The sequence below is a fragment of the Lynx canadensis genome, chromosome A3, assembly GCF_007474595.2.
Source record: "Lynx canadensis isolate LIC74 chromosome A3, mLynCan4.pri.v2, whole genome shotgun sequence".
NCBI classification, from domain to species: Eukaryota; Metazoa; Chordata; class Mammalia; order Carnivora; family Felidae; genus Lynx; species Lynx canadensis.
Genome location: NC_044305.1, coordinates 28513626 through 28539191, shown reverse-complemented (window position 1 = coordinate 28539191; position 25566 = coordinate 28513626). Strand labels below are relative to the sequence as shown.

At 51.1% G+C, this 25566-nt stretch overlaps 1 protein-coding gene across 1 annotated transcript; it reads left to right on the top strand.

Annotated features, from left to right (window-relative positions):
* Nucleotides 1–373: 373 nt before the first annotated feature.
* Nucleotides 374–14721, top strand: PDYN (prodynorphin). The gene is made up of 3 exons (XM_030308997.1): nucleotides 374–662; nucleotides 11166–11313; nucleotides 12631–14721. Exons 2-3 carry the CDS (start codon nucleotides 11185–11187, stop codon nucleotides 13270–13272), a joined length of 771 nt encoding a protein of 256 aa, XP_030164857.1. The 5' UTR covers nucleotides 374–662; nucleotides 11166–11184; the 3' UTR covers nucleotides 13273–14721.
* Nucleotides 14722–25566: the final 10845 nt, after the last annotated feature.

Genomic DNA, 25566 nt, shown 5'->3' with positions numbered 1-25566 from the left:
CCCTGCTTCTCCAACTCTCTCTCTGTCCCCATCTGTCTCCATATCTGTCCGACTCTATCTCTTTCTGTGTCTCCATCTGTCTCTGTATCTCTCTGCCTGCCTGTCTCTGACTCTCTGGGACTCTCTTTTCCCAACTCTTTCTGTCTCTGTCCTTCCTACCTCTCTCTCTCTCTCTCTCTCTCTCTCCCCCTCTTTTTTTTTTTTTTTTTTTTTTTCCGTGACACTCTCCTGGAAACGCATCAAAGACTGAAGTGGCCGGATTTCAAGTGACAAACAGCACTACACCCAGGATCCAGCCCCCTCCCTGCACGGCTGCTTCCTCCTCCACATCCCCTGTCACGAAGAGAAGCCTATTGTGTCGGGCCCAGGGAGTTCGAGTTGAAGGGCCCGGGGGTCTGCGCCTCTGACTGCTCTGAGCTACTTCCCCATTGGCTCCCAGCAGCCTGTGCTCAGCAAGGGCTGAGCGACAGGAGGAGGCTCTAGTCCATAAAAGGGGGGGCGAGGCACCAGAACTGCCATTCTGAGGGGCTTTGGTGGTGCTCACAGCCGCCTCTTTGGCACCTCCTTCCCAGCCAGAGTCAGGGAGACCCCTGAGCCACCTGCCACCACCCTCCGTCCGACCTGCTCGGCCAGAAGCTGCCCAGGAACGAAGAAGAACACAGGTAATATCCACAGGGGCAATGGAACCTCTCTTTTGATTGTATTTGTTTTTCCCGGTCCTCCGGATCTGGGGGCTGCAGGAGCTCGGGCTGGGGGATTTCAGCTCTGGGTCTGATAATCTGGCAAATATGGTTACAGTTACGAGGCTAGTTTACAAACGCCAGATCAATTAGCGGGAGACAGACGGTTCTTTGGAATTTCCCTCTCAGTACAGCCCCGGCTTGCACAGGTGGGTACTCCTCTCCCAAGAGGACCACCCCTCGGTTTCAGCTCCAAGGTCGTCTTCTTCCCCAGCAGTCTGCACGTGTGGTACCCAGGTGAGGACGGGAGGCCCTGGGTGGAAGAAGTGAGTTTAGCCACTTGGGGCGGTTTTAAAGGTCAGTGATTCTCACCGGACGTAGAGAACAAGGTCTGGGGGACGTTAATGAGATTCAGGGCTCTGGCATTTACCAAGTATAATGTACATCAGTGTACAACCAAGTTCAGCCTTTTCATTCTTTTTTGGATAGCGTTTAATTGCTGACAGGGTGCCGGCTTGAGTGTTTCCTTGGGCGTGATTTCACGCAGAAATGAAGTTGGGGCTTATTTCGTTGGGAGGAAATGGGGAAAGAGAGTGACAGCATGCCAGGAGACTCAGGCTGAGCAGGATTTTTCTTGTGGGTTTTACTTCGAAAGGACTTGTTGCTTTCATGTAAATTACAGCAGGGAAGTCGGGCAGGGAGGAAAGCTCAGATGGCAACGCCATTTGCTCCCTGGTAAAGATATCCATGTTCAAAGAAAGTATTACAGAATCCCAAAGTTTGACTCCAGCAAAACAGGCTGATGAGTTTCGGAGGAAAGAAAAAAAGGAGGAAAAAAAAAAAAAAAAAAAAAACCCGGTGACGACATAAAGGTTGAATAGTAAATTCTGCGACCTTGTACTTTTTCCCTGGGTGTCTTTTATCTAGAATCTCTCCAAGCTTTACAAACATTCCTTAATTAAGTCTCCAACCTTCCCAGGGGAAACATGCTCTTCAGGTTATTGGATCTGATTTCAATTCCCTTCCCACAGACTGCAGATCTTCATTTGGTAAAATATACAAGTCTTTCTCCTTTGACAGGCATTCCAGGCAAGATCCGTTGCAAATTTCAGAATGTCAGTCCTCTTCGCCCCGCCCCCCCAACCCCCTGCCTCCCCCTCCCACAGCTACCTCTTCCCTCTCTTCTCCCCTTTCTTTCTCCCCTCTATCCCACCCCACCTTGCCTTTTGTTCTATTTTTGCAGGTCATTTATCTCCAGGCTTTGAGATGTGCGTGGGGGAGCTGTTGCAGCAGCCCGGGGGGGGGGGGGGGAGCTGAGCTGCCCTGGGGGAGGTTTGCGTTTGCTGCCGGGCTCTCAAGCCCACTGCTTTGCCCCAGATGAGCTAGAGGTGTGATGGGGGGCAGGCAGATCCTGTGTCTCAGCTGCCAGCTGGGAGCGGGGATGTCGGGGACGTCGTAGTGCTTCCTCGGGAACCCAGCATGCTTTAGCAAGAGCGGGCACAGGGACTGGCTCCGGGGCTGTTGGAGAAATTTGCAATCGCCATAAAGCAAATGGAAAGGGGTTAGGGTCTTGAGATAACTCCCGGGAGCCACGAACGTTCCATGTATTATCTAAATGAGTGTCCCACAGATCTGGGTTCAAATCCCAGAGCCCATCCGTCATTTGCTGTGTGATTTGGGGACGATAGCTGAGTGTTCATTTCCTCATCTCCGCAGTAAGGACGGTACTGTTGGCCTCCTAAGGTTATTGTGAGACTCCCGAAGGATGCTGGCATTCAGTAGGTACTCAATAAATGCTAGCGTTGACTGCTCACGTTCTCCCTGTCCACCCTGGCAATGTGTCATAATATCCTTCATCATCCACTCCATGGAGCTGTGTGCTATGTCCGGGAAGGATGCCTAACGTCTGGTATTTCAGTTTGTGGGGCTGGCACTCTCCTCCCCTCCCCACCCCATAATCTCCACACCAACAGAAGACCATCTCTTCGTCTGTCGCCTCGGGATCATGAAGTCTCTTCCCGATCGATCCTCCCGGGCCCCCCTTCCCACTGCCTACCTCCTTGGGCCATTCTTGCACAATTGTCGTATTTATTAGATGTCTTCCATCATTCTAAGCAGGATCAATAGTCGGTGGTTTGATTTCGACGCGTGTCTGAGAAAGCGCAGGCAACTAGCTGACTTCTCTCACCGTTTTCGCTCATCTCGGCCCATCTCGCTGCGTCTGACAAAGGGCTAAAAGGATCTCACCGAGGCTGGGCGGCCGGCTGAGCCCGGCCATTGAGGGCAGGCAGTAAATATTTCTGGGGACACCCAGTGAGCCCAGGATCAGGCCCTGGAGACAGAGAGGTGTCCCGGGTCCTTTGATGTCAGGCCTCATTAATCTTCCCCAGCCCAGGTCCAGACTCGTGCTCCTGGCAGAAGGGTAAAGAGCCCGGTCCACGAGGCACAGGAACGTTCTGGAGGCTTCTCCCTGAGGCTGTCAGGCTGTCCCACCGGCCTGAGTGGGAGGCTGCATGCGGCAGGCACATTCATCGTGTTTGTCCACCGTCCTTTGGCTCTTTGACCTGTTACTGGACAGTTCAGTTTAAGCCGAGAAGGGTTTACTGAGCAGTTACTACGTGGCTGGGTCTCTGGTCCACTGACAGGAAGAGGGATTGACATTTGTGACTCACACGGTAGGTCAAGGCCCCGAATCCAAGTCTCTCTGTCCCTTCTTCCTTCCTTCCTTCTCCTTTCTCCCCTCCTCTGCTCCTTCTTGTCCCTTCTCCCTCTGGTTCCCAGCACCTCTTCCAGCTCTGTTGGGTTTCCATCATCTCTCTGCTTCTCTGGTGTCTTTATCAATTTCTCTGTGCGTGCAAGAGTCTCTGCCACTCCTATGGGCACACGCGTGTCTCTCTATGTGCATGTCTGTCTCTGTCTCCCTCTCTGTCTCTGTCTTTCTGTCTCTCTTTCTTTCTTCATCTCTTCATCTCCACCCCTCCCTGGCCCATCTTCCTTGGCCTTTCTCCGCATCCCTTCATTGCATCAAATAACAAAGGGTGAGGGTTTCATGTGACTCCTGCTCTTAAAAATCGTTCTTCTAAGGGGCGCCTGGGTGGCTCAGTCAGTCGCGTGTCTGACTCTGGATTTCTGCTCAGGTCACGATCTCACGGTTCGTGAGTGCGAGCCCCGAGTCTAGCTCTGCACTGACTGCCATCGTGGAGCCTGCTTGGGATCCTCTCTCTCCCTCCCTCTCTCTCTCTACCCCTCCCCTGCTCATGCTCTCTCTCTCTCTCTCAAAATAAACAAAAGCTTAAAACACATGTAAAAAAAAATCATTCTTTTATAAACGAGGTTAATAATCCCACCATGACCCCTGAGTGCAGGTTCGTGCTTCTCTCTGGTCCCTGAACCGCAAATGGCCCAAGAGAGGCTCTGCGCTTTGAGTATTGCTGGACTCCACGGTGGGTTCACTTTCCGTCCGGAATCCGAGCCCCCTCACCGCCAGCCAGGTGATAATCCATCCCTTGTTAATGACCCTAAAAGCCTCACGGGACAGCGGCCCTCACTTCTCAGGGTCTCCCCTTGCCAGCCCCTGGGGACCCATAAAGGTGAACTTTGTGGTTTGGAGTGGGCTAACACTCCAGAAGACTGTCTCATCTTCAGGAATGAGGGGGCTCCGTGGGAGGGTCTGATGGACACTTAACGTGACCCCGTACCTCGGGAACGGTTTGTAGGACGAGCTGCAGGCTTACTTTTTAAACCTGCTTCTTCTATGTCCTTGCCTCTCGGCCCTGACCTGGTGATCTTGCCTCTCTGAGACTCTGTGTGCCCATCTGAAAATGGAGCTGATCGTGCCAAGCCTACTGGAGTCTCCCGAGGGTGAACGTGCAGTCATGGAACTGACGTGCATAGCAGGGAGCCGGGTCCCGTAGCGGTGCCTTCACCAGGGATGCTATGGGCTCAGAGAATCCCAGCTACGCCACGCAGGTGCTCGGGACCCTGGGGCGCTTTGTCACTTGGTCCTCCTCCCTCTCCCCACCTGGAACCCGAGCCTGTAACAGTAGCACCTGTCCCACTAGGGGCCAGGGGAGGCCAGGGGCCCGGCACAGGGAGGCAGTGCAGTGGGCTGTGGGAGGGTCATTGAAAGCCTCAATGCGAGTCAGTGCGAGTCACGGCCCGGGTGTGGGAGGCCCCAGCTCTGTCTCCGCTTCCCTCCTGACTCATGATGTGACCTTAAACAAGTGACTTCATTCCTACCTTTTCCCATTTCCTCTTCTATCAAATAGGGATAATCATATGCAATAAAGTGCTGGGAGAGATAATTGCAATGTTAAATCAAGCCATTATTATTCCATGCTGGCTTTTTAATGCTTGCTGCTCCTCTGAGCCCTCTGACTACAATATAGAAATATTGCCAAGAGTAGCTGAGAGGGCGGGCAGGCAGTCCCTTCCCTTTCAAGAACTCTGGGCCCTGGGTAGGAAAGGGGACTACAGCGTGCTGGCCCTTTAAGTGATGCCCTCTGGGCAGCCCTCCTGAGGGACAGGGGGTGACACGGCCCATTTATAGACCAGAAGTGAGAAGCCCAGGCTCGGGGAGGAGAGCGATCCCTCTCTGATTTTTCCCAGGAAAGTCAGCTTCCAGATGACGAGAATAATCCGAATTAGAAAATGGTTATGTAATTGATGAAAGCAGGGGTCAGTACGGCTTGTTCGTAGAAGATCAGCTAGTATATGTTTTTGGCCTCTGGGCTGTGCGGTCCCCGTTTCAACAGTCCGCTGTGCTTTGTAGCACGGAAGCAGCCGTGGACCACGGTGAGCAGTTGGGGTGGGGGTTGTGTTCGTTCTCGGGGTTCTCCTGAGAAGCGGGATGTGTACGTATTGAGAAAGAGATTTAGTAGAAGGAATTGGATCATGGGATTGTGGAGGCTGGTGGGTCCAAAATTTCCTTTTCTGCCAGGGGAGAATCACCGCTCCTCTCCCCTGGCCCCTGCGTCCCTCACTGGGCTGTCACAAAGCCCACGAGGCAGTGGCCGAGGAAATGTTTTATAGACCTGCAAGGGAAGAGGGTTTTTCCTTGGGAGGGCTGTGAGGACCCCGCGCCCCCCCACCCCACCCCCGGCCCACCCAGTCCGTGAAGGAGGCCCCTCCTTCCCCCTGGGCCATGCACACTCTCCACTGACGTCTATGCACCTGATACTCGCCCCCAGCTCACCAAGCAGGCTCGCTGCCTTGTCTTACCCCGGGAGCATATCTTTTTCTCCTCAGCTCCTTCCGGATCAGGCCTGACTCGCAGGCAGGGCTACTAATCTGATGCATGACTTCGAGCACAGCCCCAGAGCAAAGGTGAAATGCGCTCCCTCAGGACCCATCTGATGTGACGCGATCCTTTGTTTAGCCAACGATAAGGAAGGACATCAGATTCCTCAGGAAAATCCGCAGGGCTGATGTGTCTTTATTAGAGTCGCCTTTTAACCCCGAGAGATCTGGACAGAAGCCTGACTCCCACTTACAGGCCAAGCGAACGTGGCCAACCTCTCCTCCCCCCAGCCTCGGTCTTCTCCTCTGTACAAAGGGTACAGAGACACTCACCGCACCCCACCCCCCCGCCCCCGGCTGTGGTGACGATTAGAATCACGTGTCTAACGGTAATGCACAGCCTGGCACCTAGTAGGCTCTTGAGATGTGGTGGCACTGTTATTGGACTGGTGTTACCAGGAACAAGGAGCACTCAGCCCTGCCTGGCACACAGTAGGTCCTCCATATGGTAGTTGATTCGTTCACCAACTTTTTTTTTTTTTTTTTGGAATTTCAACTGCGTTCCAGGACTTTTTGCCGTCTTCTTTTCGCGCCTCCTGTAGCCCAAGAGTCGAACGGGGCCCCAGCCTCTGCTATGAAGCCCATCATAATATCACTGTGTGCCAGGTACCCCCCCCCCAGGTGCCCTGTGCGTGATCTCTTATTTGATTCCACCCACCCCCTAAAGCATTATCTTTTAGCCCCATGATGGGGCTGAGGAAACGGAGACCCAGTGACGTTAAGTAAGTTCCCCCCTCTGGTGGTAAGTGGCAGGCCGGGATTTGAATCCACATAAACTAAGCACTTGGTGACCCCGCTTCGGGGCCAGGAAGGAATTGGAAACGCCCCCCTCTTTTCTCTCCAGCTGCACCCCTTTGGCCCCAGGCTGCCTCTCGTGGTTGTTAAGAGAAGGCAGTTCAGGGCCGGCAGACTCAACTATCCAGCTCTGCTCAGCAGTGGAGATAAGGGAAGCTGCTGGGTGGGGACAGTGGCGACCAGGCTGCATGTGTCCCTTGGGGCGACTGTTGCCATACTGTAACGCAGGCCCGATGTCTCCAGGACTTCTGTTTTTTTAAGGTAAGGTGGAAATTACGACTTTGAAGTGTAAAAATTTCCTAATTTAAAAATGTTGGCATGAGAATTAAAAAAAAGAAAGGAAAAGAAGAAAAGAAAAGAAAAGAAAAGGAGAAAAGAAAAGAAAAGAAAAGAAAAGAAAAGAAAAGAAAAGAAGAAAAGAAAATCCTGGTGCAAAGTCAAAATACCCAGTGCTCATTTTACTGAGTTTGTCCTGCGGGCAGTCACTCTGAAGTGTCTGGACGTTTGCAGGGCTTGGGTTAGGGTTGGTTAGGGTCAGGGTTAGGGTTGGTTAGGGTCAGGGTTAGGGGTTAGGGTTAAGGCTGCTGGCTGGGTAGGAGGACGCCAGACGTCTCAGCCCTGCCCCACCCTGCCTGACCTCCTTCCTTGCTCTGACCCTTCCTGGGTAGCCCTCTGTTCTATCTTCCATGCCATCAAATTCTCTCTCCAATATCTTCCTAGGAGACCCTCTGCGGCCACAGAGCCATGGTTCTAATGGTGGAGTGTGGGGGCCTGGGGTGATTTGGGTTTTCTCGGAAGCCAAGGCCTCCTAGGCCATGCCCTTCCCTGGGTCAAGGAGCCCCTCCTCAGATCATTGCTTTGAGCAAGTGAGGGAAAAATTCAAGGGTTCAGAATAATGTCCCTAATGTTCAACCTCTAACCTGTTTCCTTCTGTCTCCTTCTGTCCGGGACCTCCCTCTTTTTGTGTCTCATGTCTGTCTGTAGTGTTAGTCTCTCTCCCTACGTCTATCTCCCTCTGCGTCTCTCTCTGGACCATTTTGCATTGTCTCCCTCCTTTTCCCCTCCCTCCTTCCCTCTTTCTATGTGAGGTTTTCCCTTACTTCCTCTTCCCTTCTCTCTCCTGGCTCCCTGTTTTCATTACCCTTTGCCGAATATCCATTGGCCTCATTGGTTTCAGACAATTGCAGACTCACTCCATGGCCTCCTTCCTGCCTTATGCCTCCTCGTCTACCCGGGCGTCCTTATCATCCTCCAATGCACCACGCACCCTCACTGTAGGGACCTTCATCTACAGAGATAACGTGCCCTCCGGATAGGAAACTCAGAAAGTGAGCAGCCATTATTTGACAGAGCCAGCATAGGTGACTGTGGGAGTTCACAGGAGGGGCCCAATCCAGACAGCCTTCCTGGAGGAGGCAACTGAGGTTGAATTTTGACAAACAAGAGTTATCCGGTCAGAGGGAGATGGGAGTAGATGGGTGGGGCCAGACAGGGGGTCCAGGCAGAGGGAACCCCTTGGGGGAAGCTTGGAAGGTGGGGCCCATGGGGGCACTCATTTGAGAATTGCAGGTGGCTCGAGCCAGACCCCCTGGATACAAATCCCAGCTTTCCCTCTTACTAGCTCTAGAATCTTGGCAGGGTCCTTTACTCAGTTTCCTTATCCGTGAGGAAGGCACGACAACTGTACCCGCCCCAGAGAGTCGCTGTGAGTAGAAAGGAGTTTTTTAGAATTCACGAGAACTGCTCGGAGCATCCTGAGTACGTAACAACCGTCTGATCAGCTAGAATTGTTATTAAATATCAAGTTAGTGGATGAGAGGCAAGGTTGCCGACACTACCTCTGCCTGGGACAAAAAGGATCTCAAATCGGGCCTCCTACCTCGGCAGCCAAGCCGTGTGCGAAGCCTCTGGCCAGGAGTTAAGAATGTGCTGGATGGTCTCCTCCCCCCCCAGGCAATTCGCTGCTGATCTCGTCACAGGCCAGCTCCGCCACCGGCCACCGCTGATACCAGAGAAAACACGAGCTGCCTGCTTCGCATCTGCACATAAAAGGCACAGCTCGCTCTCCTGGAACCCAATCCACTCAGCAGCCGGTAGAATGTGAGAGAACACGGAGGGCGGGCGGGAGAGGTGGGAAGGACCCAGGTCCACTTTCCTGGGCTTTCTTCTCTGAGCTTCCTGGCTTAGGGGAGCAAACCTTGTTCAGCCTCAGGACGGTTCTCACCTTCAGTCGCTGTGTGACCTCAGGAGATCTACCAAGCCTCTCTGAGCACCAGTTTTCTCGTCTATAAAGTGGGGATGATGATACCCGCCTCTCACAGTTGGCGGGTGGACTGAAAACAACATGCAGGTTCAAAGGTCCTGTGCGTTGGGTCCTCTGGGTCTCATGGAGGTACCCACGGTAACGAGTTAAAGTTGTTCTCGAAATTGTAGTCATGAAGGGCACACGAGTGGGGAGTCAAGCAGAACAGCCTTGCACCTTCACTGTTGGCCACAAGTCTTGGGTGATTCCCTGGACCGGAAGTGTCCACCTCACTGGGAAGGAGTAGATAGGATGATGGGCTTGAGGAGGGATGGGGGAACATCCTGTGTGCCCTGAGGGGGAGACTCAGCTCTGGGCTGTAACACGGGGCTCTGGGACCGTGGGGGAGATACCCTCCAAATCCCCCGAGCAAACAGCAAACAGGGTCGAGCAAACAGCAAACAGGGTCGTTTGCAGGCTTGGGAGACTTGGAGGAGGGAGGGAGGGAGGACAGCATCCCTGTGAACAGAGTGACAGGCGTCAGGCTATAAAGACCAGGCTGGGAAGAGCCTGGAGCCTCCTGCCCAGAGTGGGGTGTCTCAGGGGATCTCCCCATTTCCAGCTGGGAGAACGGTACTGTGCCCCCATTTGAATGGCTCTGAGTCTTGATATTTGGTTTCTAAGGAGTTAATTAGGAGAGGAAGGAACGGACTGAATTCGTATGCCTAGCGAGTGCCTGCTATGGGCGGGTCAGGGTCCCGGTGCTAGGATACGGCAGGGACTGTGACAGGTAGCGCCTGTGCCTGTAAGGAGCTAACGCTCCAGTGGGGGAGACGAGGATCACCGACAGGGAACAGACACCTAATCGATAGGGCAGTAAGAGATGGTGAACGCCCCGATGCCAACAAAGCAGGGTGATGTGAGAGCGGCCCGGGAAGCCACATTAAACACAGGAGTCTGCAAATGCCTCCCTGGCGATTTGACATTTTGTTCATTTGATCATAAGGAGGAGCGAGCCTTGTTTAGATCTGGGTGAAGCGTATTGCAGAGGGAGGGACAGGAAGTGCAAAGACCCTGAGGCAGGAGCAACGTGGCATATTTGAGGAACCCAGAGACGGAAACAGGACACTGCTCCTGCCTTCGCGGAGCCAAAGTCTGAAGAGACACATAGATAATTACCAAATAGTGGGATATTTTGATGGAGGGGTGAAGACAAAGCAGGAATATCCCATTGGGCCTCGGAGATCCGGAAAAGCTGCCCGGAGGAAGCGATATCTAATATAGGGCCTAAATGGCAGGTAACAGAAGAGGAGAGGAAGGGTTTTCCAGTAGAGAGAATGGCATATGCAAAGGCCCAGAGGTGGGAAAGGGCCTGAAACATTGATTAGAGGAATGGCAAGTAGCTGGATGTGGTTACGGTGTAGGGATGGGATTGAGGGTGTTCCTGTCATTTAGGAAAAGGGCCAGGCCTGACCTAGGGTGACATACCTGATTGCTTAATTGTCATGCTGAGCAGTTCATTTCGGGGTGGGCAGGAGGGATCCAAGAAGGAACTAGAGGCCGGAAGGCCAGCATGGAGAAGGTGGAGCTGTGGCCAAGGTAAGAAGAGGTACTGGGGGGAAAAAGGCAAATTTCAGGGACCTTTCAAGGCAGAAAGGACTGGCCTGGGGACGCGCTGAAGAGTTGGGGACAAAGGCAGGTGATGGAGCCTCAGGGAATCCAGGAAAGCAGATACCAGGTGACTTCTGGCTTCGTGGGTGGGCAAAGTGGGTTTTGAAGGCCCACAGACCCAGGTCAAGTCCCAGCTTGTCCACTGCCTAGCTGTGCGGGCAGGTCCCTCGCCTTCCTGAGCCTCAACTTCCCCATCTGTCTGATGAAAACAGCACAACCCGCCTCGGGAGCCATTGGGCAGATTGAACGCGCATCTGTAGGAAAGCTACTCAGCAGGTACTCAGTACATTAATCCCCGTCCTTGACCCTTGGCCTGGGGCACCCACGGTGCCTCCTGAGGCCTCTATTTTCCTGACTGTGAAATGGGAACGAGACTGTTTGCCTTGCAGGGTCGGCCGCAGGGCTTGGCGAGATGGTTCAGGACACGGACGCTGAGGAGGCGCTCATGGCTTCATTTTCTTCTCTTTCTCCCCCCGCAGCAGGAAGAGCTGAGACGGGATGGCGTGGCAGGGGCTCGTGCTGGCTGCCTGCCTCCTCGTGCTCCCCTCTGCCACAGCGGACTGCCTGTCCCGGTGCTCCCTGTGTGCGGTGAAGACCCAGGATGGGTCCAAACCCGTCAACCCCCTGGTAGGTTTCAGGGTGCCTAGGTCCTACGCCTGCGTGTGGAAGGGACCGTCTGCGTGTGGAGTTTGGGTGGCTGTGTGTCTGTCCTGTAGACTTGTCCTATCTGTGCGGGACGCATCCTGCCCTGTGGTCAGCCTGGGCACCTGAACTCCATCCCCACCTCAGACCTCAACACCCCCTGGCTCGCTCAGGTCTGGGACCAGCACTCAGGTTTCCAGGGAGTGTCATTATCGAGGCAGTGCTGGCTCTGGGAGTTTGCAGCCTGATGGTAACTTTTCAGGGCTTCTTAGCACCGGGCTGACGGGCACGTCCAAATCTAGCCACTCCTATGGAAGGAGCGCCTTCCCCAGCCACTGGTGGACAGGATCCAAGCCTCAGCCCCTCTCCTGCATCTTAGCATCTCTTGGCCCATCCTTATTGGCTTTGCTTTGAATCAAACGCCCCCCATGTGTCTCTCCCTCGATGGCAGCCAGGTTAGAGTCAAGGTTCCAAAGGTGCGATGGACGGAGCACAGGCTTTGGTTCTGCCACGTTCTCATTCCGTGACTCTGGAAACTCCCTCTTTGAGCTTTAGCTTCCTCATCCGCAAAATGGGGCGATTCTGTGAGACAGTGACACAAAGTGTCAAACACACGATTCTAGCAGCTCTTCACAGAGATGCACGCGGTGCGCTAGGTGCTGCCCACACAGGACCGCAGCAGGGCACAGTGGTTAAGCGTGAGGACCTGTGACATTTAGGCTTACTGGGTCCAGGTTCCAGAATCGTCCGGTGTTGTCATCATCGTCCTCATGATCACCATCGCGATCACATTTGAAGCCCCCCAGCACTCCTATGAAATGGATACGATTGTCCCCCCAGGTTTGATGAGCCCCCAAACCTCTCAGTGTGTTTTTTCTACCATCCCGCATTGCTTTGGTGCCTCTCTAGAAAGTGTTAAGAGCATCCTTCACACTGAGGAAAGGGTGGGAGAGGCAAGTGCTCCCTCTGGAGTGAGAAGTTGAGGAGGATGTGTGAGCACCACACGATGTTCTGGGAAGATCTTACTTCCGATGTTGGCATCGCCATTTGCAAGCCACGTGTCCTTGGGAAAGCTGTCTCACCTCTCCACGTCTCCTCTTCCACTCAGACGCAGGGTCACCTACCTCAGTGCACCTGGGGAGGGGGAGGGATTAAAGTGGGAAGCCTGAAGTTTAGGAAAGGCAGCTACTTTCGATTGTCTCAGACATTGGACAAGGGACTGTCTGGGGCAAGGAGGGGTGCATGTGGCTTGACAGTTGGATGGGGGCGACGTTACCGCTGTGGTTTTTTGGGGATTTGCAGATTTGTTCCCTGGAATGCCAGGCCGCGCTGCTGCCTGCCGAGGAGTGGGAGAGATGCCAAGGCCTTCTGTCTATTTTCACCCCCTTCACCTTCGGGCTCAATGGCAGAGAAGATTTGGAGGCCAAGTCCGCTTTGGAGGGGCCTTATAGTGAGCTGGCCAAGCGCTCTGGGCCCTTCACGAAGGAGCTGGAGGAAAACAGGTTTCTTCTCCACACCCCAACAGAGGAGAATGCTCTGAGCAGGAGCCTGGCGGAGAAGCTCAGGGGTCTCTCTGGCAGGTTGGGGGAGGGAGGGGAGTCTGAGCTGATGGGGGGCACCCAGCTGCATGATGGTGCCATGGAGGCTAGGGCACTGGATTCCAATGAGGAGGACCCCAAGGAGCAAGTCAAACGCTATGGGGGCTTCTTACGCAAATACCCTAAGAGAAGCTCAGAGGTGGCTGGGGAGGGGGACCGGGATGGGGATAGGGTGGGCCACGAGGACCTGTACAAACGCTACGGGGGCTTCTTGAGGCGCATCCGTCCCAAGCTCAAATGGGACAATCAGAAGCGCTACGGGGGTTTTCTCAGGCGCCAGTTCAAGGTGGTAACTCGGTCTCAGGAAGATCCCAATGCCTACTCCGGAGAGATTCTTGATGGGTAAACCCCTCCCCATCGTGGAGTTGAGTCAGGAGCTTCCCCTGACACCCTTCCAGATTGGAGTACCCTCATCCATCCTACCTTGTACCCCCCAATCCCCATGCTCAGTTCAGCACTGTCTGCAAAACATTCAAACCCAGCCTGCCTCTTTTCTGCCTGGGGTGCAGAGTTTGTCTGGAGTCAGCAGGGAGAAAGGACGGAGGTTCCTCTGTCCAGTAGACTCAGTGCTTGGCTCCAACCCTAGGCCTCTGAACTACCGCCAGCAGCGGCTTTTGATATTAATCCCTCCACCCCATTAATGTGCCCCCACCCCCACTCTGGTCCCAGGAATCCAGACTGACTTGTTCTTCATTCCTCTAGATAAATAACAAAACAAGGTAAACAAACAAATAGAAATCCTAACACTTTATCCCAAACCTTAAAGGACCTCCTTGTGCTCCCCACTTCGGAGACCGATGCTTTAGATAAAACGCTCAAACACCGCATTTTATTGGAGCAAGAATGCCTGCACTGGAGAGTTCAGTCCTCCAGTGGGCAACTGTTCAGTTGTACTCTCTGTGTTCTCATTGATTCGAAACACACCTCTTGAGGAAACGAGTTCCTGGACTCCCGTCCATGTTGGTACCCTGGACAGCACCCAGCTCCTCATCGGAGAGGAAGGGCGCAAAAACCCCTTCCAAAATGGTAATGAGAGCAGTGCTCCTACTGAATACTTAAATGATCATGGAGAGAGCGAGACAAACCAATTTGCTCTGTGTAACAAACTCAAAATGTGGACCAGTTCCCTCAGCCCTCATTAAACTAATTAAACAGATCGGTATCACACTCCTACCCCAGGATGAACTGAAGCTGAGTCAAGTCGATGAGGTTAAGCACAACCATGTTCTTGAGCAGCTGAATTGGCCGCCAAGAGTCTTAACCATCTGGCCAAACATATGCAATGGGCACTGGGTGAGGAAATCCAGAAGCAACAGCTAGAACGACAAAAAAGGACGTCTTCAACCCCTGGGATGATTCTTCCCTCTTCATGTCTCCGAATAAAACCAGAAAGGGGAATGAAATGATTAAGTGCTTGAGGCCAAATGAATTCCCTTGATTCAAATGAATCAGAGGCAGAGACCTCCCAATTCCTTGGTTTCAATCAAAGTCTCTCTCTTTCTCTCTGCTGCTTTTGCTCGCTTATCCCCAGGCATTATGGTTTGGTTTGTGGGTCCAGGAGGCTGGGCTGGAAAGGAGAGGAAATAGTCACGAGTTCAGTTAATTTGTCTAAGATGCTACTGAGCACATACCTCTTTGCGTGCAACCCCCAGCTCTCTCATGATGTTCCGAAATGTATAGATTGTTTTAGGGTTACTTCGTGTGCTTTTAAAAAAATCCCACGTATGCAATTTACCTAGAATTTGCTTATTCCTTAGTAGGCCTGTGTTATTTCCTACTCTTCCGGTGCAATAAATAAAAGAAAGTTGGTAAGGACTCAGAGTGTGTATGCGTGTGCCTCAGTCCCCAGAGCATGAAAAGACCATTTGCAGAAAAGAGTGCTGGGGAATGAAAAATACACACACACACACACACACACACACACACACTCATGTCAGAAAACTAAGGGTAGGACAACAGAAAGAGCACAAACTTTAGAGTGTCATAGACCTAAATTTGAGATCTGTGTGATGTTGGCTAAGTTATTGGACCTCTCTGAGCCTTTGTTCCCTCTTCTGTAAAAGACCGACCTAACTCCTAGAGACTGTCTCCTGTGTTGGATTACCAAGGCAAGAGGGACAAATTTTCCTAAGACAAAGGTGCTGGTGATGAAGAACTCTCTAGAGAACAGATGGCATCATGTACTTTACTAAAATGACATGGTTTATTCAATGGCATTGAGGACTGGGTACCCAGGTAACTCAGTCAGTTGAGTGTCTGACTCTTGATTTCAGCTCAGGTCATGATCTCACAGTTCATGGTTTGAGCCCCAGGTACGGTTCTGTGCTGACAGCACTGGAGCCTGCTTGGGATTCTCTGTCTCCCTCTCTCTCTCTCTGCCCCTCCCCTGATCACTCTCTATCTCTCTCTCTCTCAAAATAAATACATAAACAGTAAAAAAATGGCCTTGAGGGTTAGTGTGAGGGGCGCCTGGGTGGCTCAGTTGGTTAAGCATCCGACTTCAGCTCAGGTCACGATCTCATGGTTCATGATTTCGAGCCCCACATTGGGCTCTGTGCTGACAGCTCAGAGCCTGGAGCCTGCTTTGGAATCTGTGACTCCCTCTCTCTGCCCCTCTCCCACTTGTGCTCTGTCTCTGTATCTCAAAAAATAAATAAATGCTAAAAAATATTTTTAAAAAAAGGATTAGTGTGAAAGAGACTCACTCACTTAGTGGCTCTAGACCTCATGGGTCCCATTTGGCCAGTGGCTTTCTGTGTGACTTCATAGAAAACACAGGGTCGGAGAGGTCTCCTTTCTTCTTTCCTTCATTCAAGAAAGAATTAATTGAAATCTTACTGTGTGGTAGGTCTTTTTCTAGGTGCTGGAGGTATAGGAAAATAAAATGGACAAGATCTCAGCTCTTGTGGAACTTACAGTCTGTGGGGAGAGACAAATAAACAAGTAAACAACAATATAACTCTAAAATTAAAAATTAAATTAAAAAACAAAATATAATGAATTTAAAACTAAATATAAATGAAATTTAAAATAGTGGCAATTATTGTGAAGGAAACAATTGAGATTTAGTAATAATGGATGATAGGGGTAGGGGACGAATATCCCTGGGCTGTTCAGGAAATCCTTCTTTTTTTTAAAAACAAATTTTTTTAATGTTTATTCATTTTTTGACAGACAGAGACAGAGTGCAAGTGGGGGAGGGTCAGAGAGAGAGAGAGAGGGAGACCCAGAATCCGAAGCAGGCTCCAGGCTCTGAGCTGTCAGCACAGGGCCCGACGCGGGGCTCGAACCCACAAACCGTGAGATCATGACCTGAGCCGAAGTCGGCCGCCCAACCCACTGAGCCACCCAGGTGCCCCAGGAAATCCTTCTTGAGGAATATTCCATTCTTGCTGTTCATAGGATCATCAAGTTAGAAGGAATCAAGTTGGAAGGAACCTAAGGTTGGGATTATCTCCTCCAACTGCCTACTCTGTGCCAAAATTGATACATTGCCTATAAATTTTAATCTAGTTGAATGCTTTCATTGAATTTGATTGCACAACATATTGCTACTCCTTAATGATTCAGTGTGGGGAAGTTCTTTCCGTCTATTGGGTTGAAATGTAGGCTTCTGTCACTTTAATGCATTGGGTCCTGTTCTTGCTGTCTGCCAGACTTTCTAGCAAGAATTTTTTGTTACTTGCAAACAAATGGCTTCTAACAATGTCAACTAGGTTAAGTGAACAAACAAAAAACCAAGTAATTTGTTGGCTCACATAAATAAAAAGTATAGGGCATTTAGCTTCAGTTCTAGCTTGGTCAAGGGGCTCAGACAGAACACTAGGACTTCTCTATCACTAGGCTCTCTTCTCTCTGTGTTGGATTCGTTCTAAGACTGCACATGCGTTTAACATGCAGACAGTAGCTCCAGAAAATTCCCATCAAAGTTCACTGTACCTCATTAGCTCTGATTGGATCATATGTCCAACCCTGAGTTAATGCCGACCATTATGGACAGGTTAATGCGATGTGCTGATTGGTCAGGACTGAACCTCATGGACAGTTACGGATTAATTCCACCCAACTCAAAGTAGTTAGACAAGGAGTGGGAAAAGGGAGTGTTTTTTTTTTTTCTGTTTTGTTTTGTTTTTTGTTTTTTAGGACAATTGGAGCATGATTCACAGTAGAAGAAAGAATAAATGCTAGCCTACCAATCAGTAGGTGGTCACTAGTGAGTGAAAGTAGCTCCGTGGGAACCGGGGCAAGCTGGAGAGTGTATGTCATGGGGAATACGGGCTTAGAGTGGCCAGATTTGATTTTTTTTTTTTCAGATTTGATTTTAAGAGACCACAGAGATCAGAATTTACATTTCTTCCATGTAAATTAGAATTTTTTTCAAAGAAGTAGTGAGTTAGGACAAACAATAACATGACTGAGATGAGACAAATCGCTTTCTTACCACAATCTTGTGACTTATTTCTAAATCTTTTTTTAAAAAATAAGAAACACTTTTTTTTTTTTTTGGTCTTTAGATTCTCCCCATATGCCAGGGATTCCAGAATGCTATTGTTCCAGATTTCCTTTCTGGGCCCATTTCACTTGGTCAATGGGGCATGGCCACGTAAGGTGCAAAGAACACGGCTAAGGGTCACAGAGACCTGGGACCAGATCCCACTTTCCTGGTTGGCTCTGGGCAAGCCACTGAGCCTCAGTTTCCAATCTGTCAGCGAGGGGAGGAAAATACTTCAGGAGGCGAGGATTCAGTAACATAAAGTCTATGATGCCCCTGGCACTCAAGAGGCGTGTGACCCAAGTTGCCGCCCCACCTTTGTGCGTGGTGCCTCTGATTACGGTATTCCAGATGTCACCTGAGTGAGGCATACACCTGTTGAAAGAACAAAATTCTCTTTATGGTAAGAGAAGGAGGAAATTTTTAAAAACTGTTTCATTGAGCTGTAACGTACGTGCTATAGAGTGTACTTAATCTTAAGTGTGTAGCTCAGGGGGTTCTTACATATGCCGACACCTGTGTGACCACCACTCAGATCACAGTGTAAAACATTTCCAGCACCCCAGAGGGGTGATCATTTTTTTATGAGCTGTTGGAGGGGGATGGAGAGCAAGCCGGAGGAAGAAGTGGAACAAAAATATCGCAGACCCTGCGGAGTACTGATTCTTTGTCCACGTCGCCAAGGCCACTGTGCAGCGATCACAGAGCAGTCATTGGTTAAGGGATGCCAACATCCCGGTAACCTTAAAAGAGCGCGTTACTAATAAGCACGCCGTTTCCATGACAACGCCATACAGCATCAGCAGCGAGGAAAGTCTTGTTATAATGATCATGACAATCATAATGATCCCGCGGATTTGGATCGCCCCTCCTCCACCCCCAACTCCGAGCCCTTCACACTAACGAGCCCAGTGATGGGGCTTGTCTATTAATTAAAGGCCCCAAAGTGAAGACAACAGAAGTCCCCACGACAGTGCCAGGAACAATGGTTCCCTAATAGATGTCATTTCGGCATTCTTGATTCATGTGCTGGGTCCGTGCGGACTCCCCATTGTAGCTGTGGAGATTTACAACAAAGATTTATAATTACTCTTCTGATATGTAAATTTGCACGCAAGTCGCGCCCCCGCCCTATTTGTCTTGTCTCTGTCAAACTTAAGCCAAGCTCATTATTCTTTGTCCCTGGGACTCCCTCGTTCTTAATCGCTTTTGACATGAAGTTTGCCACGTGAAAATGCCCACCTTTTTGCCCGTAAGCTCCCTGTCATGCCAGCAGAGCTCCTAAAGGACCGCCCCAGTGTTTGTGAAATTTGAGAGTACTTTCCTGTCCCCTGGTGAGATCCATGTGGGGTATGGAAGGAGCACTGGACTGAGAGTCCACGGGCTTAGGGACCTGAGTGTGGCCCGCTCTGCCAACCGGCCATGGGGGTGGGCTCTGAATTCTCCAGGACACAGTTTTCTCTTTCGTACAATGGAAAATGTAAGACAGCTAATATCGTAAGGGCTTTTGTCCTTCCCAGAGCTGACACGTGATATTTGCATCAAGTACTGAGTCCGTAAACGAGGAGCAAAGCAAGTGACTCTCAGTTCCCTTGTCTGAAAACGGGGGTGGTGATTTCTACCTGGCCGGTGGAGGGGGAGGGTCCTATGAGAAGACACAGGGGATGGTCCCTGGCTCCAAGTTGGGTGGCCAGTGCCAATGCCGTCCCAACTCAAATCCATCCAATCAACCTGATGAGCATTTGTTTATTGAGCAACTGTTGTATACCCTGCACTGGGGTGGGGGCAGGCACTTCGAGGGTGATTAAGCAGAGCCTCTACGTCATCGGGCTCACTTTCTCGGGGGAGACCAATCACCTATAAATTACCCAACGGGTCAGTGTTGCAGTGGTCACGAGTGCTATGAAAGAGCATAAGAGGGTACGAGATACAAGTGATGGCAGATAGGAGGGGGTGCTCAGGGGATCCTGGAGGCCTGTCTGGTGGGGGAGGACATTTGACCAGAGGTCAGTGTAGGAGGCTGAGGCGGGGGAAGCTTTGTGCGTATCTGGGGGGAGTCGGTGGGGAGCATTCCAGGCAGGGGAGCAGCACGTGCAAAGGCCCAGAGGAGGGTGCACAGTCGCTGTGTAAAGGAGAGTAAGAGAGCCTAGGGGAGGGGTGAGGGCAGAGGGCAGATGGCAGGAGGCAGAAGCAGAGAGGACAGGTCACGGAGGGCCTCCGGGACTCGGCACCGCCCTGATATACACTGTCCTGTGGAATTACTAAAGCCTCCTTCACTCTCAGAGTGCCCTGGTTTGGGCAACATATCATCTTGCTGCCTCACGTTCGGGCATGGGAAGGACCTTGGCTTTTACTCCGGGTGAGCTGGAACACTGGAGGGTCTTCAGCAGAGGAGGGACGGACGTTGTCTGACACACCAATTCAGAGGGATCAGGCTAGCTACCGTGTGGACAGCGGGCTGCAGGGAGCATGGGGGTCGTTCTGTGGTCCTGTCCGCCAAGGGCGCCCTCCAAAGTGAACAGGAGAGGTGCACAAATGCTGCAGGTGCTTTTCTTCCTTGGGATCGAGGCCCCAGGTACAATATTCTCTTCTCAACTGCCGGCAGCGATGGGCACCAGGGCCGCGGGCGGGCAGAGGCGAGCTCTCAGGACTCTGCCAGGGGTGTTGGCGGCTGGCACTTAAGAAACCGGGTCTGCACAAGCCAGCCGGCCTCAAACCCCACTTGCCCTGCCCCCATCTCAGCCTTGAAAGATGTGGCCTCGGTGGTTTGAGCTTTGAGCTTCTGGGGAGAAGAGCCCCTGAATTGGGACTTACTTGTTTTACGTAAGGATGCATCATTGGAAAGCGTATAAATCAAGTTTTTACAAGTCCGATTGTATTTCAATGGATTAAGGAATATGGCTACTCAATTTCCTTATTGACTTTACAGATTTTAACAGGGTCCCCTTTGGAAACATTTGAAAAACTCAGAAAAGCATCCAGAAGGCTCCCGTGAAATGAACCCACGGTCCGGGTTCCCATATCAGACGTTTACTGAGCCTCTACCCTGGGCCGAGGCAGTGTGGGGGCCAGAACACGTGTGACCTCGGCCCTGAAGTTTCCGGTTCAGCAGAGAAGACCTGGTACGGCAAATAACTGTGGAGAATACATGAGGAGTTACTCTGGAGAGGGGTGTGTTACATAGTTTGCTGCAGGTGTGGAGAACAGGGGCCCGGCCTGATGGCGGTGCTGAGAAGCCTTCGTGAAACCCCACCCTCCCCGAAGCTGAGATCTGCAGGAGGAGCAGGAGTGAGCCAGGTGTGAGCGCAAGTGAGCGCAGGGCAGGTTTTCAGGAGAAGGGTCGGCAAGGGCAGACAGAGCTCCAGAAGGTGGAAGGAGCTCCGTGGGCCCAAGCGTTTGGAGGAAAGCCAGAGTGGCCGCACAGGGACGCCGAGAGGGCGCTTGATCACGCAAGACCTGTAGGCCTTCTGGGATGGCTCTACTTCAAGAAGAAAGGAAGCAAGTAGAAGATCTCAAGTCATGAGGTGACATGGGCAGATGTGCTGAATCAGAGTTCTCTGGAACAAGGTGAGGCATAAAATAGTCATATATTAACCTACAACCAAGAAAAACAATACCACCGTTGATCCCGCCCCCTAGAAACGGCTGTGATGAATGCCTTGGCGCGCCTCCTCCAGGATGGCCTCTCTGCTCATCTCCGAACACTGGAGGACACGCTGTCCTCACTGAACACTTGGTGTCTTAAGCATTTTTTTATACATTCTTCGTAAGTGCCATTTCGAAATCTACGTAATCGCAACAGTTCACAAACCGGATACCCCATAACCTACCCAAGCATTTCCCTGTGGGTGGAGGGACGGAACATCCCCATCTGTCTGGAACATTCCCGAGATTGTGCCTTCGCTCTGGTGTCATCCCAGCACTGCTTTTCATTTTTAACAGGGCCCTGATGGAAAGATTACGTGGGCCCCCTTCCTAGGGGCTAATCGTTTGAGTTGCTCGTGTTATTATCAATATTATTGCCCCGCGGTTGTGTACAACCCTGCGATAAGTGCGTCGCAGCCAATCGGCTTAAACAAACCGGACGGTCGCCACCGGACCTCGCTGAAAGCACCCTCAGCAGTCACCTCGTCGTGTTCCTCAAACTTCATCTGCCGCAGACGCGCTGCCGACACCGCCCCATGTTTAACGTTTGTCTTTCGTCCGGCTTACTCTTTTTTTCGAAACTTCTGTGAATCGGTTGATTAAGGAAGAAAGCTTCCCATCACCAGCATCGTTGGGAAGCCAGTATTCGATTCCATCGGTAGAAGGGGCATCACGATGAATTCAAGGAATAACATTGCGAGGGGGCAGCCCCGGCCTGAGTCCGCCAGAGACAGAAGGAAAGGAAGGTTTGCAAGCGTCGCAGGGCGGCTGTTAAAGATTCGCTAGCATTAGGTGGAGCCTCTCTCTCTGATAGAATCAGAAGGTTGCAAAGAGTATGATAACCTTCCCCCCTCTGGGGTTTTGGGGGGGCGGGGGCACCAAAGCGGGGCCCCGCATCAGTGAAGGCTGAGATAGTCTCAGACCGTGGCTTTGTGTGCGGTAATGAGTTTGGAGTTTACTCTCAGGGTTTTCGGCGTGACGGCGGCACCGTTATGCCGGGTTTCCGTGCAACAGATGCTACTCTGTGCCAAGCCCTGAACTGTCAACTGACTCACCGGCTCACTCGTCATTTATCATGGGGACACACAGGCCAGCTGCCTGTTCTCCTGGAGAAGGTTCCCTCTAGAAAATGAGACGGCAGCGAACCAGTAAAACCCCATGGTAACTTTACATGAGTTAAATGCCGTAAGAGCTTTGAATTTTGAAGACGTCAAGAAGCTTTATTTTTTAGTTTTAGGTTTCCAGAAGAATTGAGTGAACGCACAGAGTTCCCATATACGGCTTTACGTACAGCAATACGCATGGCATTCGTTATTCTTACCATCTTGCATTGTTATGATGCATCACGATGCATTTGTTATAACTGTTGAGTCACAGGCCGATACATTATTACTTGGGTTCACTCTTCGTGCTGCATAGTCTATGGATTCTTGTGCCTCTACCGGCTCCGTGGTTGTGCCTTTTCCAGAACGTCATATAGTTGGAATCATACTATATACTATGTATAATATGGATAATATTTTTCAGACTGCCTTCTCCCACTTAGCATCGCATTTAAGCTTCCTCTGTGTGTATTCCTGGCCTGAGAGATCATTTCTCTCTAGCCCTGAATAATGCTCTGTTGTCCCAAGGCACCACAGTTTATTTATCCACTCACTTACTGAAGGACGTCTTGGTTGTTTCCAAGTTTTGGTAATTCTAAATCAAGCTGCTATAAACATCTGCGTTCAGGTTTTTGTTGGGGGCGGGAAGTTTTCAACCGAGAGTTTTACTTTGTATTAAAGTTCAATTTAACTCTTAACATTGTTTTTATGACAAAAAAAAAATAAGACATGAAAAGTGGGAAGGAGCCAGCCATCGCAGGGCTGAGGGGAGAGCATCCCAGACAGAGGGAACAGCAAGGGCAAAGGCCCTGGGTGGGGTGGGGCGGGGCGAAGGGGGCCACTGGGGTGTGGGGAACAGCATGAGGCCAATGTGGCTGGTGCTGGCTGGAGGAGGTGGTGATCTAGGCAGGCCTCCAGGCCACAGTGAGTATCCGAGATTTTATTACCAGTGCTCTGGGCAGTCATTTGGGGCCTTAAAGCCGGGGGTGGAGGGCCGAGAACTGCAAGGTGTTTGTAGACATTATCTCAGGGAATCTCCCAGAACCCCGTGGGGTCAGAACACAGTCTCCATTTGCAGAGCCGAAAACTGAGGCTGAGAGCCAGAGGAGGCTCGCAGTCCCTGTCTGACTCCACTTCCGGGATGCTGTGGCACAGAGCATGGGAAGAGAGAGAGGCAGAATCCGAAAGGAAGACTCGGAATATCTATCTGAGTTGCAGCTGAGGCAGACAGCTTCAGAATTCAATTAGGCCTTAAGGAGATTAGCGAAGGAAGTCGGCTTTGACCTCCAGGGCAGAGGGTGGGCCAGGCAGGGAGTTGGGGGGGGGGGGTTGTGGTTTCAGATCAGACAGAAGAATTAGGTAATGGGTATGGCCAGAATCTAATTGCCCAGGAGCCCAATCTCTTTAGAGGAAATGGAGTCCCCCTGTTGCCATGGCAACCAATTAAAAAAGGGCTCAGCAGGTCCATCGCCGCAAGAGAGACATCACCCTGGACACCGAGGTATCTATCACATCCCAGCCAGCTCTCTGGTCAACCGGTGCGTCGGGACCCGTAACAGTGATGCCTTAAACCAGGTGAAGTTTCTTTTTCTCATGAAAAAGTCAGAGGCGGGCGGCCCAGGGCTGTGTTTTTATTAAGCTTTTGCTGCAGAAACCGACTGCCCCAACTCTTAGTGGCTGAAAACAACTCTTTACTTCTCCTCTCTTCGGTGTGAGGGCAGAGCACCTCCCCTGCGGGCTTTATCTGGGCTCCCTCATGCAGCTGCCGTTAGCGGGAGGCTGGCAGCTGGTGCTCAGGGCTGAGACCCTCACCCTGGGGTAGGCTGAGCTGGCTTCCTCACATGGGGTCTCAGGTCAGCACTCTCAGGGGGCAGACGCGGAAGTTGTGCGGCAATAGCCTCGCCTTGGAGGTCACCCCAATGCCATTTCTGCCTCGTTTGACCGATCAAAGCCCGTCCCAGGACCAGTCCAGATTCAGGGGAGGGAAATAAACATCTCTTGATGGGAAGACAGCAAAGTCACATGGCTGGGAGGCATTGGGATGGGAGGGATTATTCCAAATGACCACAGGCCGAAATGGACGTTCTGCTCTACGGAGTCATCCGAATCCTGGGGTCCTTCCTGCTCACCGCTCCCCTATCCCTAGCGCAGAGCCCTGGTCCTCGAGGTCCAAGAGAAGAGTTAGACACAGACTACGACACCCAAGGTTCAGCTGGGAGACTGGAGGGACGAACAAAACAGAGGGAGAAAGGACATAAAACACCAGCTGTCTTTTCAGAAGGGTTGCTGGAGGGGTGCCACAGAATGTTTCTGCTTATTTCTCACTGGCCAGATCTTAGTCACATGGCCACACTTAGCTGCAAGGGATGCTGGGAACTGCCATCTTTATTCCAGGTGGCCAAATGCCCATTCGGAATCTGAGGTTCTATTTCTATGGAGAAAGGGGAGCATGGATAGTGGGACCCAGCAGTTTCCGACACGAGATGACAGTCTGCCCCTGAGATGACAGTGTACTGAAGGAAGTCACCCCAATCCACTCAGGATGGAGAACTGTCTCCTCACTGGACAAATGCCCGGAACCCCACAAAGGTTTAGAAGTGAGACCCATATCATTGTGTATTTGGTATTTAAAGTATTCATAACATTGAAGAGACCTTTTTTTTGCATATTGAAGTCTGAACAAATTAGCCTTGTGACTCCAATTTAAACTGTGTAATTAATTTTAGACATGTGATTTCTTCTGTCAAGACGCAAACAAACCCTCTTATACCAGATTTATAAATAAGACCAAAATGTGTAAGAGAGTTTGAGACCCATTGTGTGTATAAGTTTTTAAATTAGATTTTCCAACGCGGTTTAAGTGCTTTGGAAAGTTTTGCTTGTCAGGTCAGGCAATGGGAGTATTTAAAACAAGGAGATTGGATGTGTTAAATTAGTAAGTCCTGTGTAAAATGTTGAAGATAATTTAATTAACCAAGTTTGCAAATGGGACGGATCATTTAACTGAGTATGAGTGGATTGACCATTAATCAAAAACCCCTTGAAAGTGACTGTACAGAAATAGAATAATGGTTTATAAATTGAACTTAAAGGCTGAAGAATAAGTAGGTTTTTTTAAAAAAAGCTACTGTAATACATTGAATGTTAATTAAATAACAAGCGCTAGCAAGAAAATTTTTCTGTATACAAAAGAGCTTCTCCACACTGACATTCTCAGGCTCGCTCAGGAACTAAGTTGGGATTTGGGGGTGACCCCAAAGTCCCTGCTTATGTCCTGGCCACACCGTGATGCCAGCCTGGGGGGGGGGGAGTGGGATGGAACTGGCAGGACATGGCACCTGCCTGGATGGCGGTGGCGGGGGAAGGGTAGCAAAGGAAAAGATGGAAAATATACTGCCTG

Bases quoted from the DNA above. Each gene is read 5' to 3' on its own strand.
- PDYN (XM_030308997.1), top strand. From the start codon at position 11,185: ATGGCGTGGCAGGGGCTCGTGCTGGCTGCCTGCCTCCTCGTGCTCCCC. The intron at 11,314-12,630 runs GTAGGTTTCAGG...GGGGATTTGCAG, and splicing joins CCAAACCCGTCAACCCCCTG to ATTTGTTCCCTGGAATGCCA.